Source organism: Ictalurus furcatus, chromosome 19, assembly GCF_023375685.1.
Source record: "Ictalurus furcatus strain D&B chromosome 19, Billie_1.0, whole genome shotgun sequence".
NCBI classification, from domain to species: Eukaryota; Metazoa; Chordata; class Actinopteri; order Siluriformes; family Ictaluridae; genus Ictalurus; species Ictalurus furcatus.
In genome coordinates, this window is record NC_071273.1 from 7,973,761 (window position 1) to 7,988,580 (window position 14,820).

The following is a 14,820-nucleotide window of genomic DNA, read 5'->3' on the forward strand; positions in this document are numbered from 1 at the left end:
TCAAGCGTTCAAGAGGTGTGGTTTTGTGTAAAACCAAAATCAGATACAAGTCAACAGCTTCTATTAATATTCACATCAAACATCAGAATAGGAAGGGGTGGGTGTGACAAACCACCAGACAAGGCAATTTGAGTATTTCAGAAAGAGCTGAGACGGATGATTACTGAAATAACCACTCTTTACACCCATGGACGAGCAGAAAAGCATTTCAGAACACACTGAACCACGAGGCTCACCAGGGTTGAGAGGTGTTTTTCTCTTTAAAGATATGTTGATAGAAAGAAAACGTGCACAGTGATCCATTTCGAAGGCATGACGGACATCAAGACAACACGGACATGTAGTTCCTGAGTTTATTTTCTTCCCTATTAAGTCATCAACAAATAACCAAATCAAAAACATTTTAGAGCTGTGGTTGGATCGTACGCCACTTTAGACCTTAGGGAAACCTTGTTGCTTTGAAGATTGTAGTTACTGATCATTTTTTTTTTTTTTTTTTAGATTTAGTATCTAAAACAGATACACTTGAGAACATCTCACATACAGCAAAACATTACAGAACAGAAATTAACCCATGATTCAACGACCGTATGTGGAGAAATGTAAAGTGACACTGGAGAAGTTAAGCTGTAAAAAAAAGCCAAGACAAGCCTAGACACCAGGTTCTAGTATTTCTAAAAAATAATAATAATAATAATAATAATAATAATAAAAATACTCTTACATCCAGTAGCTTTAACAATACACAGATTACAGAGCCATGTACAGAACACATCACTTCTATATTTAATAAAAGGTTTCATTTTTTTTAAATTTCTTTGCTTAAAAAGGTGACTACTCACTTAAAATGCCAACTTCAACACCGATCTACTCGGGGAGGAAAAAAAAAAATAATAATAAAGAACCGGAAATTTGAAAATTGAAGTAACTGTAAACAATTTTAATAAAATTTTAGTAAAACACAAGGTTCAAAACCAAAAAAGGTAGCAAGATAACCTGAGTTCCCCCACTTATTATTTTTCGGTGAGTACATTTCTCTGCGTTTAGTAATAATAAAAAATATAGACAATGGTTTTATACTTTGCTTTTATTCTGTTATTTTAACACTTCACTTAAATCTCTTCCAGTGCCCCTTTAAAAAGATCTCTATTGTACAGTTTACATTCACGTCTGGGTGGAAAGACTTTAAAAACAGCACTAAGAACGGAAATTAGGAGGACTGATGTGCCAGCTGTGCCCATGTAAATGCCACCCATGTAAAGGCATACGCACGATAGGTTTGGGACATAAACGCACAAAAAAAAAAAAAAAAAAAGTTATAAAATGACGCCGGTTCCGGAGAGATGGAGGTCTTCGCTGCGAGTACAGGCGCACTTTATGAATCGGGGGAGAACGAGGAAAACGCTGGGGCTGAAAAGCTACGGTAAAGTAAAATTTTTTGCCCCTTACAATAAAATTCCCGGATCTTTATAAAGATATTTTATAAAAAGTAAACAGTGTTCTCCACCATGATAAAATAAAAGATGTGTGGAAGATGATGTGTCTCCACACCACACGTTAAGTTTTAAGGCATCCATGCATCGGAGACGTTTCTTTCTTCACATGGGGAGGGGGAATTCGGGGTGAAGATGAGTGCAAAGAGTAGGGTGTTTGTGTGTGTGAATGCAAGTGTGCTAGAGAGAGTATGAAGGTGTGTGTGTGTGTGTGTGTGTTGTACGAGTGTATGAGGGTGAATTAGCCCAAGTGTGTCGTGCGAGCTGCTATGATGAGTCTGTGTACCAGACGACCTTCACGGGATCTGAAAAAAACAAAAAATGTTTTTGTTTTTTTTTTTTTAAAAAAAAAAAAAAAAAAAAAAAAGCACACACCTCATTCACAGGGTTTAAAAACAAAGTGAGGTTAACACACCAATATTTTCCTGTGATGCATCACAGGATTTAATGCATTACAAAACATTATGCTTGAGTAAAAAAATAAATAAATAAAAACGACCGAGTGGTCTCTACATGATATTACACTCCCACAGTGTCCAGGGATGTTTCCGCCGAGCTCCGTAATTTAACGTCAGCGTACGCTAGCACGAGTTATCCAGCAGACGTTCACCAAAAGCGCAGGGTTATGAGGATTATAAGAGGGGGAATGAATACAACTTTTTTTTTTTTTTTTTTTTTTTTAAAGTTTATATTATATTTATCTCTTTCAGATAGCATTTAAGAACGTCTTTGACAAAAGAAGAACGTATTGAAATCGTTCTCATGGTTGAATTTATTAAACACGCTAAAGATTTATTTCCCCCTCTTGCTGACAGAAAGTGACGCCGCTTGAACGGTAGCCTGTTCGCAGGTTCTCAATGGAAACAGAACAGCAGCGGTACGCCTACTCTGGAACGCACGTGCACGCAAATGAGAGTCAGATTCATATCGACCAGCCCTTCCTGTACAAATTTGGGGGTTTTTTTAAGCGTAGAAGTAAAAAGGTCTTACCTTCTTTTTGTTTCCTGAAGACTGCACTCCATTCTAAAGAGAGAGAGAAAGGAAATATTATATTATATTATATTATATTATATACATAAAAATAAACTACATAGTATGGTTAGACAATTTTGAAACATTAAACTCGGGCCATTTAGTAATACTACAAAAAAAAAAAAAACAAAGGAAGAAAGTTTGTATTTTTGAGAAATCAGCTACACAAATGATAATGATCAGTTTCTAGCTTTCAGCTAGCGTGTAAACAGAAGCGACCTGGCTAAAATAAAAACACTGTCTATTTTTAAATGTGCGTTATAAAATGAAGCCGAACAGGATTTCGAGTGAGTGAGGAAAAACCCTCACTAAAAAACACACCTTGCGTATGATATCGCACGGCTTCCATTAGATGGCGACAGGTGAGCAGCAGCTGTGCAGAATCCTCAGGCTGCTTCAAGCACTTGTTCGGCAAAGCCGCGGAGTTTCCAGAACCGTGATGAACGGTCACAGGTGGACTCCGATCTGTAACCTCTTCGGCGACCAAAGCGGAGTTCTCCATCGCCGGACTGTCGGTGATGAAGCTGAGTCCCCACTGATTCTGCAGAAGCGCCCCGATGCCAGGTGGCTCTTCAGCAACGCCCCCGTTGTTTCCTCCCGCCTTCACTTTGGAGGCATAACTGACTGTCGGCTGCAGCTTGGCAGGGCTGTCCTTCACCGGGAAAGCGGGAGGAGGTCTGAGCGATGACAACGTTTCTCCCATCCACCTCTCTTTCTGTGCCTGGGAGGATTTATGGAGTTTTTGACTGGCTCCCTCACGCCGAGGACCTCTGCCCCTGTTCTGCACCCTGTGCTCCCTGTTCAAGGGTTGTGCGAGAGCAGTTCCATGTGAAGATCCTTCACGATTTGGGCTGGTCGACATCTGATGAGGGGGAAGGGTGTCCACTCTGGCAGCGCAGCCACCTCCACCTCCGCCACAGCTGCCAGAGCCAGGGGAGAGCCGCCGGTTCCGGATGTGTGGCTCGGGTTGCGGAGGAGAGACGAGCACGGCAGGGTCACACAGCGTGTCCGCCTCGCACACGGCATTATTTGACTCCCAGGTACCTGATGAACAAACAGATGCAATTGATTTCTTTTGTTGGTTTCGTTTTAGAGCATGGAGTCTTGCACGGTGGGGGAGGGTTCATGACTTCAAAACAGGCTTCGCAGTTCAACAAACAGGCACGAGTTAAAAATTAAACAGAAAACACTTGCCTTCTTAAACTGCTGACATTCTAACCCCTCGCCCAATATTTTTTTTTAAATATGCAGTAAGAAAAACAAGGTGTTTTTATGACTCAACTGTCTTCATGTCTGGGTGTGAATAGAGAATTTATTTATTTATTTTAAAGAAATAAAAAAAAAAGTCGTTACTACCCATGGGTATTAATCAGCAACAACAACAAAAGTTCCAACCTGTTACAGCTGTATTAGCCAATGAGGAAACAGTGCTGCCTGTCAATCATTCACCATGTGACAGGCAGCCCATATATGGACAGGCTATAAATGAACAGGAAGTCAAGCTCCAGCATGATGCATAGCGGAGTTATTGCTATGGCTTCTCCAAGAGGATCAATGTCAGACAAAGCTGAACAAAAGTTCTGGCACTAATATCCAGATGGAATAAAATGACACTGAGGTGTACCAGTGAACACCGTGTGTGTGTGTAGTTTATGTTGTGGGTGCACAACATTTTGATCCTACTCCGCAGTTGTACTCCTTAACTATGCAAAGCAAGATACCCGTTTGTTTTGAACATGTGTGCTCATCATCTCTCTTTTCTTACACCTGCACTACACTTGTGTTCTTAAAGTAGTCGAACCGCCAACACACAACCTGCTATTGAACACACAACCTGCTATTGAACGCAGCATCTGACTGTATATGAACCGTGTGGAAGCTTAATAATTTGAGGATGAGCTTAGTATTAGGATTCGTTTTGTTGCCTCGAGGTCAGCTGTAGTCGCACAGTAAATTAACTTCACCTATTCCCACTGTACGAGTTAAAATGGCGCTTAGAAGTAGCTAAGTCGTTAGCACAGCCCATTCAATATTCACTTCAATTCAAACTCGAGATCACTACATACAACCTTCTGTGCTGGGTATATACGCAAATCCACCCCTTTTTGACATGGTTTCAAAAAGGACTTCTATTTATTTATTTATTTAAAGCAGATTCCATTAGAAACCGAGTTTGAACTCGTATATAAAATGAAGAATTTAGGAAACGACCTATTTTCATGTTGCATGTTGTATTAGGGCGCGCAGGATTTCTGCGCATGCGCGTAAGCTTCACCTAGAAATTTCCCAGTGTCGTTAAAGGCGGCCGCACTAGCTGAAGAAAGTTCTCCCGACATTGTGTTGCTGCTTTGTTTCTTTACAAAATATCGATTAAAATACGACCTACTTAGGTTCTTGAATGTGGCGTGGTAGCGTATAAAAGTGTTAATATGCTTATTATTTACGAAGGCTGGCTAGCTAGCCCGCTAGCTTGCTAGCACAGTAAGCAAAGTTCGAGTAACAAGCGTAGCAATCGTGGCGAGTATTTATATGTATGTAGAGATATTAAAAAGAAAATGAACTGGATAATTAACAGAGTATAAACCGAGTGTATATACGCTCCAGTCCTCACACGCTTTCGTAAGAAAGTTTCGTCACACTCGGGCGTTGTTGACTCGAAAACTTCACAACAATTGAGTGGCTAAATGTTTAAAACAAAACGACCTACAGCAGGCCGCAGCGTGTATCCAATAACATAAGCGTCTCACCTGTTTTAATATGCATGTCGATGGGCTCAATCTCCGGTTGGTAAAACTGCGTAAGAGGATTATTTGCTGTGTGTTGTTTGGCGTGGAGGATCACTCTGACCGGGTGGAAGCAGTTTAGAGCAACTTCCGCATTTAGAGGCGCGAAGAGGGGCGGGAAATGTTGCGTTCACGTGCGCACGACTCGCCCTGCGTAGAAGTGTTCATGTCGAGGATTCAGAAATACAATTCTGACTGCTCCTGGGTCAAAAGAGTTTCTTTGCTGGTGTACAGTTTGCATAAGAGAGAACTATTAAAACGGTATATGAATCATGAATGATCATATGTTGCTAGGCCGGGGGTTCAAAAAGTATTGTGGCAAACGACCCTGAATAGACTCGATGAATTTTATATGACCCCAAGGCACGTTTGCTTCACACCTCCAGGGTTCAAGGTTCAAATCACACCTCTGTGCTGTGTGCATGGTGTTTGCATGTTCTCGGGTTTCCTCCGGGTACTCGGGTTTCCTGTCACGGCCCAAAGACAAAAGTGTTGTAGGCTGATTGGCATCACACAGTTGTCCATAGTGTGTGAACGGGTGAGTGAGTGAGTGTGTGTGATTGTGCCCTGGGGCAGGTTTGAACCCCGTCCAGGGTGTCCCCGACCTTGCACCCTGAGTTCCCTGGGATATGCTCCAGGCTCCCCTGAGACCTTGTATAGGACACGCGGTATGGAAAATGAATAGAAGAACTACTGTAACATTTATTAGGAATAATAAACGACAGACCATGCTGTCACACAAAAATAATGTACGCCGGGGGGTGTGATGTGGCACGACACACAAGCGGAGTGCTGCTATCCCTCTCAAAGTCTGTTATTCCAATTATACTACATCGATTTTCCAAAGATTGCAAAGGTTCATTTATTAATGAAGGATAAATCACACATTTGAACTGTTTCTAGATAGGTTTAATATTGTTGAACGTCTGAGAGACAAGTTCGTTTCTTTTCTCAATTACATTATAGCTGTTATAAACAGTAATACTCTCACCAGTTTCTCTCTCTCTCTCTCTCTCTCTCTCTCTCTCTCTCACGCTCTCGCTCTCTCAAAAAACCCAGACTGTCATTTACCAAGAAACCAGAAAGTGTGAACTCATCTTTTCAAGACTAATCTGAGCTGGGAAACTTCAACATTTACAACCCAGACTCTTTCCATGAAATGTTAAATAAATGTCTCCTAATAAAAAAAAACATCACCATAACAATGATTATACGTTGTATTCTTCATCCTCCTCTTTCTTTTAGGAATTCCAAGTAAGATATGGGTTTGCTGGACCTGCCACTGAATCTGACGGCTGGTGCTGATAACAGCGATGGTTATAAAAGTTTGTATGATCTTTCATGGATAAAAGGCCCCTTATTTGGATCACAAAGTACAGGCTTTTTGGCTGCGGAGAACTCAGATTTTTTCTAAAAACAATGGAATGGGTCCTATAGATGCCTTAAAGTAGCCAGTAACTGACAATGAGCTGCTTGGAGATTCCTGTTCACAGTGTTAAATAACTGTCTCTGCCATCTGCAGGCAGTTTGCAAACTTTGCACAGCAGTCTATGTATGCTACATATACTTTCTCCACAAATAGCAGATTCATTCTTCCTTCTCTGGCAATCAGATGAGATCTTTTTGATGCATGTGGTGACTTTTTCAGCTAATTGATTTGGCTCTGGAGGGAGGTGTAAAGGAAAGATATCACAATAGGCCTCAAATAATCCACACCCATTCTCCATTCTCTCACTAGACTCTAACATATTGATGACGTCATTGTATGCTGCTTGTTTCTACTAGCATAGGCATGGAATTTGATCTCAAAATCTTGCTCTGCCTTTTTTTCTTGTCACTTGTACTCCAGACCAAAAGTTCAGCTGCTTTTCATTGAGTCTCTGCTCCATATTTTTTGGGATGTTTTCCAAGACTATTTAAAAGCGTTTTATCATTTTGAATGTGTTCATGCATGTGCTTGGGTGGGTCTGGTATGTTAACTTGAGGATTATTGTCTGGACTGTAAAACTGAGAGGAATGAACAATTATAATGACCATATGATGGTCAAATTTTCAACGTGGTCAAATTTGGACATTTTCTATATAGTTCTGAATACTAAGTTTCCCTGTTTATTTTTTTGCATGGATCTCAACTACAAGTAAAAAGCTATTTTTTTTTTAAATTTAGTTAACTCTCAAAAGTTAAAAAGGGAGAAAAATCACATTTAAAGATTCCTAATTCCACAGAAAGACACTCCACCTGACTACTTATGGATCTACTTATGAAAAACAATAATATTGCCACGCTGTAAAGCATTACAGTGCGAAATGACTGATCACTAATCATCAGCATTGTCCACGTCAGCCTCTTAAACATGAGGCTCGAGCCTCAGCTAAGTAAAATCTGACTAGCTATCAAACAAGTGAAGGTTAGACCCTGTCAAGTTTCTTCTCCTACATGTGTACATCATCCTAATTGTGTTTGTATTTTCTTAAAACATGGTATATATTTCTAAAAGGAGCGAATGAGGTGTGAGGCATGAGGAAAATCGGACTTTCTGTACAATGCGGTTGACATGGTCAATATCACACGTTTGCTGACGTTGAAATCGAGACCTAAAAATACTGCGGAATCTTGAATATTAAATATTCAAGATATTGAACGTTTCTTTTGTTTTAAATATTTCAAAATTCTAAATGCTTCTATTTATTTCCAATTGTAAATAAAAAGTAAAAAAAAAATTTTAAAAAAAGAGAGTTTCAATGTGGTCCTTGTCTAGCCATCACAATTTGGCCCTTGTCAGAGTTGCACAGATCCTTACGCTTGCCCATTTTTCCTGCTTCCAACACATCAACTTCGAAATCTGACTGTTCACTTGCCGCCTAATACATCCCACCCATTGCCAGGTGCCATTGTAACAAGATAATCAATGTTCACCTGTCAGTGGTTTTAATGTTATGCCTGATTATGGCCTGATTATGGATTATAGTGTGTGTGTGACACTACTATTATTTATACCAACAGTTTTTACATCCATGTTTCTTCTTCTTCTCCCACACTGTATTCTACACGCCTTTATACTTTTATATATTGTTTTAAAATGTACTTTATTCTTTTTCTTTATTATTATTATTTTCTTTGTTATTTTCCACCGCAGCCCCGCCCTCCCCCTGTGTACAAGAAACCTTGTGTATATGACAATAAAAAAAAAGTGCTTGAATCTTGAAGAAGGTCTTCCACCAAACATCACTGAGAGGGGATTCAGTGAGGGTATTACAGGAGGACATTCAGTCAGAAACGCGCACAAGATATGACATGTATGACAAAAGTTTATTTCGGTTCCAGGTTGTCCCTGCTGAAAAGCAAGCAAAACAAACAAACAAATGAAACCATCAGGGAAATCCGTAAGCTTTCCACTACAAATACCATTACAAACCATCAGCTGTTAACCATTCAAACAATTACCAAATGGTCACATATTACGGCTGGTATCCACTAAACACAACATGCCACCAACAGAAAGCAACAAATTACCAGTAGACACCCACAGTGACCATTAAAACCAATACAACTCCCATTATAACCATTAAAACCATTACTATTCTATTTCTACTGTTTCTTTCTATAGGATTATATCGTTGTTGTTTTTTTCAGTAGGGGTAGCACTGCAAAATGTGGAAAAGTTTAAGAGGTGTAACACTTAAGGCATTGTGATGCAAAAAGTTGTGTTTGTGTATCCAGCAGAGGGCAGTATAGTCTTATTCATGTTCCCAATTTGCAGTCATCTTGCAGAAGAACGCGTTCTTGTGCCCCTCATGCCAAACCGCTGATAGGATTGATCAGTGCTAGTGTTTAGATCTTATGTACATCTTGAACAGTTTGTGGAACAATGTTGCGGTCTGCAGTGTGTGTCCCGGATGTGGTCCAGGAGCAGTGCTGTGTGAAAGAGGAGTGTGGTGATGATTGTATCACTGCGTGCACGGTTAAAACCGAGGAAGATGAAACCAGCATAGATACAACAATCGAAGGTGAGTGGAATAATAATAACAATAAAAACAAACCTCTACGGGCTGATAATGAGCTGTATTAGTTCTCACTGACCCGGATGAACTGGAGATGAATTCATGCCTCTGTTATTGTTTGGATAAAAAGCAAAAGCCAGGGCCCAACCCCTCAGCACTCAGTTATTCCTATACTCACAGGGTCCTATGTTCCCCAGTTCCAAATTTCCAAAGGTCTTATGTAGTCAGGACTTATTTTCCCAGGGCGCTATTAACTTTAAACATCAAAGACCATGGGCGTAACCACGCATTCTTTGGGGGTGTCCCCTCAATGTTGAGGAAATACCAATCTGTCCCAACAATATACAGTACAAATTTTTTTCTATATGTACCCCTTTAATAAACCCTGCCAACGGATCTGTCTTTTCTTCATCTATTCTATTTATTTATGTCTATATTCCTTTTTAATATATTTCCGTTTGTTAAGGAAAATAGGTGTGTGACCCCTCCTCCAGTTGTACACTTGGTTGCGCCCATACTCAACACAAGTTCACTGATATATTTTAGCAGCTCAGTCTGTAGGAAATGGAGACAGCAGCCAAGCGTAGAAAAGTGCAGCAGAGCATACGAGCTTTCTTTCAGACAGTAAGTAACTAGATACCTAAATAGTAGGTAACCTTAGCTTGGACCCCCCCCAATGTCCATACCATGGTTACGCCCTTGCCAAAGACACAGTTAAATGTATAACAACATACATTCGTTTAAAGTCCATCCTTCAACTTGTATAATTATCTAGTGGGGGCTTTACACTGGATAGTACCTGATACCTGGTACTTTTTTGTTTAGTGCCACCTTTGCCACAAATCAGTTTGTGAAATTTCTGCCCTGCTAGAGCTTCCCCGGTCAACTCTGAGTGCTATTATTGTGAAATGGAAGCGTCTTGGTGCAACAACAGCTCAAACACGGAGCTGTAAACCACACCAGTTCAGCGGAGTGCTGAAGAGCGTAGTATGTAAAAATAAATCTCCTATCCTCTGTTGCATCACTCGCTACAGAGTTCTAAACTGCCTCTGGAAGCAACATCAGTACAAGAACTGTGCATCGTGAAATGGGTTTCCATGGCCAAGTAGCTGCACACAAGCCTGAGATCACTGTGCACAATGCCAAGCATTATCTGGAGTGGTGTAAAAAACACTGCCACTGGACTCTGGAGCAGTGGAAACACGTTCTCTGGACTGATGAGACAAACTTCACTATCTTGCCGTCTGATGGACGAATCTGGGTTTGGTGGATGCCACGAGAATGCTACCTACTGGAATGCAGGGCCTCAAGCCCATTGATTAAACGCTTTAGGGATGAATTGGAACACTGAGACAGAATCAATGGGCACAAATTCTTCAAAATCTTATAAGACAGCCTTCCCAGAAGAGAGGAGATTGTGTTATAGCTGCAAATGGGGTGGCAAGTCAATATTAATGAACATGGTATCGGAATAGGATGTCCAGTAAGCTCATGTAGGAGTGATGGTCAGGTGTCCACGTACGTTTGGTCATATATCAGTCATGGATGATCACTTGGAGTTCCTAAACACTCAAGGTAACATGAGGTTTAAATAAAAATAAAAAACGTATAAATTGGAACAAGCATTTGTTACATTTTGTTTGTTTCTAGAGGTGGGAATAATTGTGATCTGTAAGTTTGTTTAAAAAAAAAATGTTTTTTTTTTTTCTTAGGATAAATTCACATCAAAGGTTTGCCCTCAGTGTGGAAATTTAAGCCAATGAACCATGACACCATTGTGTTTTCATAACATTTAATAAACCCATCTTTTATGAAGGGCACCAATAATTCTGGACTTGACCGTGTATAAAGTTGTGTGTGTCTGTTAAGGATGTTTTCTCAAATCGTAATACCTGAGACTGACACTGGATCACGTTCACAACAAGAAAGCTGGAAATGTTCTTTTTCACTCAGGAATTTTTACTATCACTTCCTGTATTTTAGGTATTGCTGCACAGCTGAAAGAGGAAGATGAAGAGCAGAGGGTGTCCGAGGAAACACCAGAAAGCACTGAATATAATGAAGGAAGCACTAATCGAAGCTTTCACAGGGTCCTCGTTGTTCCAGAGGCAGGCAGCGAGGAGAAAACCCCCAGCAGTCATTTGAACCGCTGCCCTCACTGTGAGAAGACTTTTGCTAAAATGCAGTTTTTAAAAACCCACCTAAGAGTACATACGGGAGAGAAGCCTTACGGGTGCTTGCATTGCGGGAGGAGGTTTTCTCACCTAGCGTCGTTAACAGGTCACAGGAGGACGCATACAGGAGAGAAGCCGTATCAGTGCTTTCAGTGTGGGAAGAGGTTTGCTCTTTCAGGCTCGTTGAAATTGCACGAGAGGATCCACACGGGAGAGAAGCCGTACCAGTGCCTTCAGTGCGGGAAGAGCTTTTCTAGGCATGCGTTTTTAAAAAAACACCAGCGCATGCATTCTGGAGAGAAGCCTTTCTCTTGCCTTGAGTGCGGGAAACGATTTTCACATCCGAGCTCCCTGAAAGATCACGAAGGCTCGCACACCGGAGGGAAGCCTTATAGCTGTTCTGAATGCGGAAGGCAGTTTTCTCACCCGAGTTCACTAAAAGTTCACGAGAGGATCCATAGTGGCGAGAAGCCGTACCACTGCACTCAGTGCGGGAAGAATTTCTCCCATCTCACGTCGCTGAAAATTCACGTCCGAATACATACTGGAGAAAGGCCGTACCAGTGCTCCCAGTGTGGAAAGGGCTTCTCTCATGCAGGCTTATTGAAAGGTCACGAGAGGATACATACCGGGGAGAAGCCGTACCACTGCACGCAGTGTGGGAAGAGTTTTACTCAGTCAAGTGCGTTAAAAGTGCACCAGAGGATCCATACCGGAGAGAAGCCTTACCGGTGTACAGACTGCGACAAGTGTTTTTCTCATCCAGGCTCTTTAAAGATACACCAAAGAAAGCATACCGGAGAGAAGCCTTATCGATGCGAGCAGTGCGGCAAAAGCTTTTACAGATCATGGTACTTAAAAGTACACCAGAGAATACATACTGAGGAGAAGGAAATTAGCTCGAGCTGAAATTTTTGTATGGTTTGCATTAGAGGTATCTATTTATTATCTCCGTGACTGCTGTGAAGGGAGTTTTTCTCATTTTCAAGCCGGGTTTGGTGATGTAATCAGGTATTGACGATGTCTAATCGACGTGAGCATCGTTACTGTGTGTATGTGCTGTACCGGAGTCAGACTTCTGAGAGTCTGCACACTATTCGAGCTCCGAATCTTCAACTCCTTTAGCGGTTAAAAACAGCATTAACGGTGGGCACATGGAAAATTAAAATACACGTGTTATACACTCGTGAATTCCAATGAAATTGGAATATTGATGGATTTGACTTTATTGTCCACCAATGTGGAAATTCTCCTTTGTCTTCTCATAAAAAAAAAAAACAATTAATAAGTAAAAACCCACAATAATACATACACAATATATCAATTATTTTCACAAGGAGTTGCTTACCCTTCATTTAATATTCTAATCGCCACTGGTATTCAGTCATGTTTATACACATTTCTAAGATATTTCAGGACCGTGTACCTTCTTCCAGATGGAAGCATTACAGATTCCGGGTTAAGTGGGTGTGTGGAGTCAAATACAACCCTCGTTGCTCTTCTGTGTCTTGCCAGCACATACAGTTTATCAAGCTGTATCTGCTGGCGTCCTATAATTTTTTTTTTCTAAATAAGATAAGAAAAAAATAAGTCTAAAAACTGCTTAATAAGTAATAAAGCAAAAACAAAAACAAAAAGGAGGGGGTGAATCTGGAGGCATTGTATTTGCAGAAACATTGCTGTTTGGATGCATAATTGCAAATTGTAATTGCAATCCATTTTAATTTATTGAAAACAAAAACAAAACACCACCCCCAAAGTCAAATATTCCAGTCTGAGCATGAGCATAAATAGGTGCACAGATGTCTAGGATTTTCTATAACTTTGTTATATCACATGTACTAGTACATAAGTTCTGTGATCAATAACACGGTTTAAAGTGAGGAATCAATGAGAGTAAAACTACATGTACTCCATTTACGATAATACACACCTCGCTCACCATTCAGCATTGCCTCTCCCTAGATGAAGCAAAAGAAATACACTCCAAATAAAACAATGAGTACTCTGATTAGTGCTTGAGCTTAAATGTGAGTGAAAACAATCTTCTGTAATTGGTCATCATGATTTATTTAAAGGATATGGTTATGTTTATTTTTTTTAGATATCACCCACCCTTAAATTTTGACATTTTTTGTGTACATATCGTGTACATGTACTATCTTTTGTGTACATTTTATCCTCTTTGTGATTACCACTCATCACAAAATAATGAGTTCTGATAAACTCTCATGACTTGTGTAAAGAAAACATACTGTAGGTCTGCTGTACCTTTTTAAGTGAACAGATTTTCCTTCATTAGGTTGACCAATGTAGTTATTTCTAAGTGATCACTTAGAAGATACTTAGATAATCCAAATAATACAAGCACGGTTCGCTTGTTTTGGAGAGAAATACAGCGTGTTTAATTTCCAAGTAGTTGCCTTGAAAAGAAAAAAAACTGTAGCTCTGTCTTTCTTTGTGGAAAACATATTGCTGGGCTGGACTGCATATACAGTATATACTGTTGTCACATCCTAACACCTAATTAAAGTGATGTTTTTATGTATTATTTATACAAGTCACTAAAATGGTTTTAGTTAATTAGAGAAATTTTTTTGGTTTCGAGCACATACAACCTTCATTACATCACGTTTCATTTGTATACAATAATGAGTTTATTTTGGGCTTACTGTTACTAATGTCATCTATAAATCCCAATTCAAACTTCATCTCTTTTTGTTGTTATGAAGACGTGATATTTAAAAACCCTCGAGTGTTGTGACATTGAATAACTCTTAACTATTAAGCCGGATCTGGGTGGCGTTAGTTTGTGAAGGGTGCTAGTGTACTTATGCTTCATTTGAATTTATATCTGGTTGTATATGGAGGTAATAATATAAAGTGGTTATACTTAGAACTCTTTTTTTTTTTTTTTATAGGGAAATGCTCAATTGAAAAGAATAAGGATACAAAATGGGAGTTTTTTGAACAGCAAGAGCAGAACATCATACCTTTCCTACACACACTTTACAAGTTTACAATGCCAGTGGATAAAGGTACGTTCTGGGTTGAAATCAGATGAACTCTTTACTGCACGGTGTTGCCATATGCCATTTTTGATAGGCAATAATACAAAGCTACTATTTTCCTATGTAACCGGAAAAAGGGGTCTTTAACGTTAACATCATAAAAAAATAATGCCACATCACATGACCAGGAAGTGCTGTCCTTTTCTGCAGTCACATGGCATGGTGAAGGTCATCATCGGAGGATGATAAATGAAAATTTGATTCATTTTTCAATATTTAGGCAAAACTACTTAAAGGGGAAAAAAAATGAAACACTATCTGCGAT

At 39.9% G+C, this 14,820-nt stretch overlaps 2 protein-coding genes across 2 annotated transcripts; one reads left to right on the plus strand and one right to left on the minus strand.

Annotated features, from left to right (window-relative positions):
* Positions 1–339: 339 nt before the first annotated feature.
* On the minus strand, positions 340–5,411 carry si:ch211-214j24.10 (uncharacterized protein LOC558894 homolog). Its single transcript, XM_053649995.1, has 4 exons — positions 5,273–5,411; positions 2,847–3,569; positions 2,484–2,516; positions 340–1,798 (listed from the first exon to the last, which is right to left on the minus strand). Exons 1-4 carry the CDS (start codon positions 5,286–5,288, stop codon positions 1,761–1,763), a joined length of 810 nt encoding a protein of 269 aa, XP_053505970.1. The 5' UTR covers positions 5,289–5,411; the 3' UTR covers positions 340–1,760.
* A 3,766-nt stretch (positions 5,412–9,177) lies between these two features.
* Positions 9,178–12,393, plus strand: LOC128623126 (zinc finger and SCAN domain-containing protein 2-like). Its single transcript, XM_053650014.1, has 2 exons — positions 9,178–9,316; positions 11,294–12,393. The coding sequence occupies exons 1-2, from the start codon at positions 9,178–9,180 to the stop codon at positions 12,391–12,393; spliced, it is 1,239 nt and encodes a 412-aa protein (XP_053505989.1).
* Positions 12,394–14,820: the final 2,427 nt, after the last annotated feature.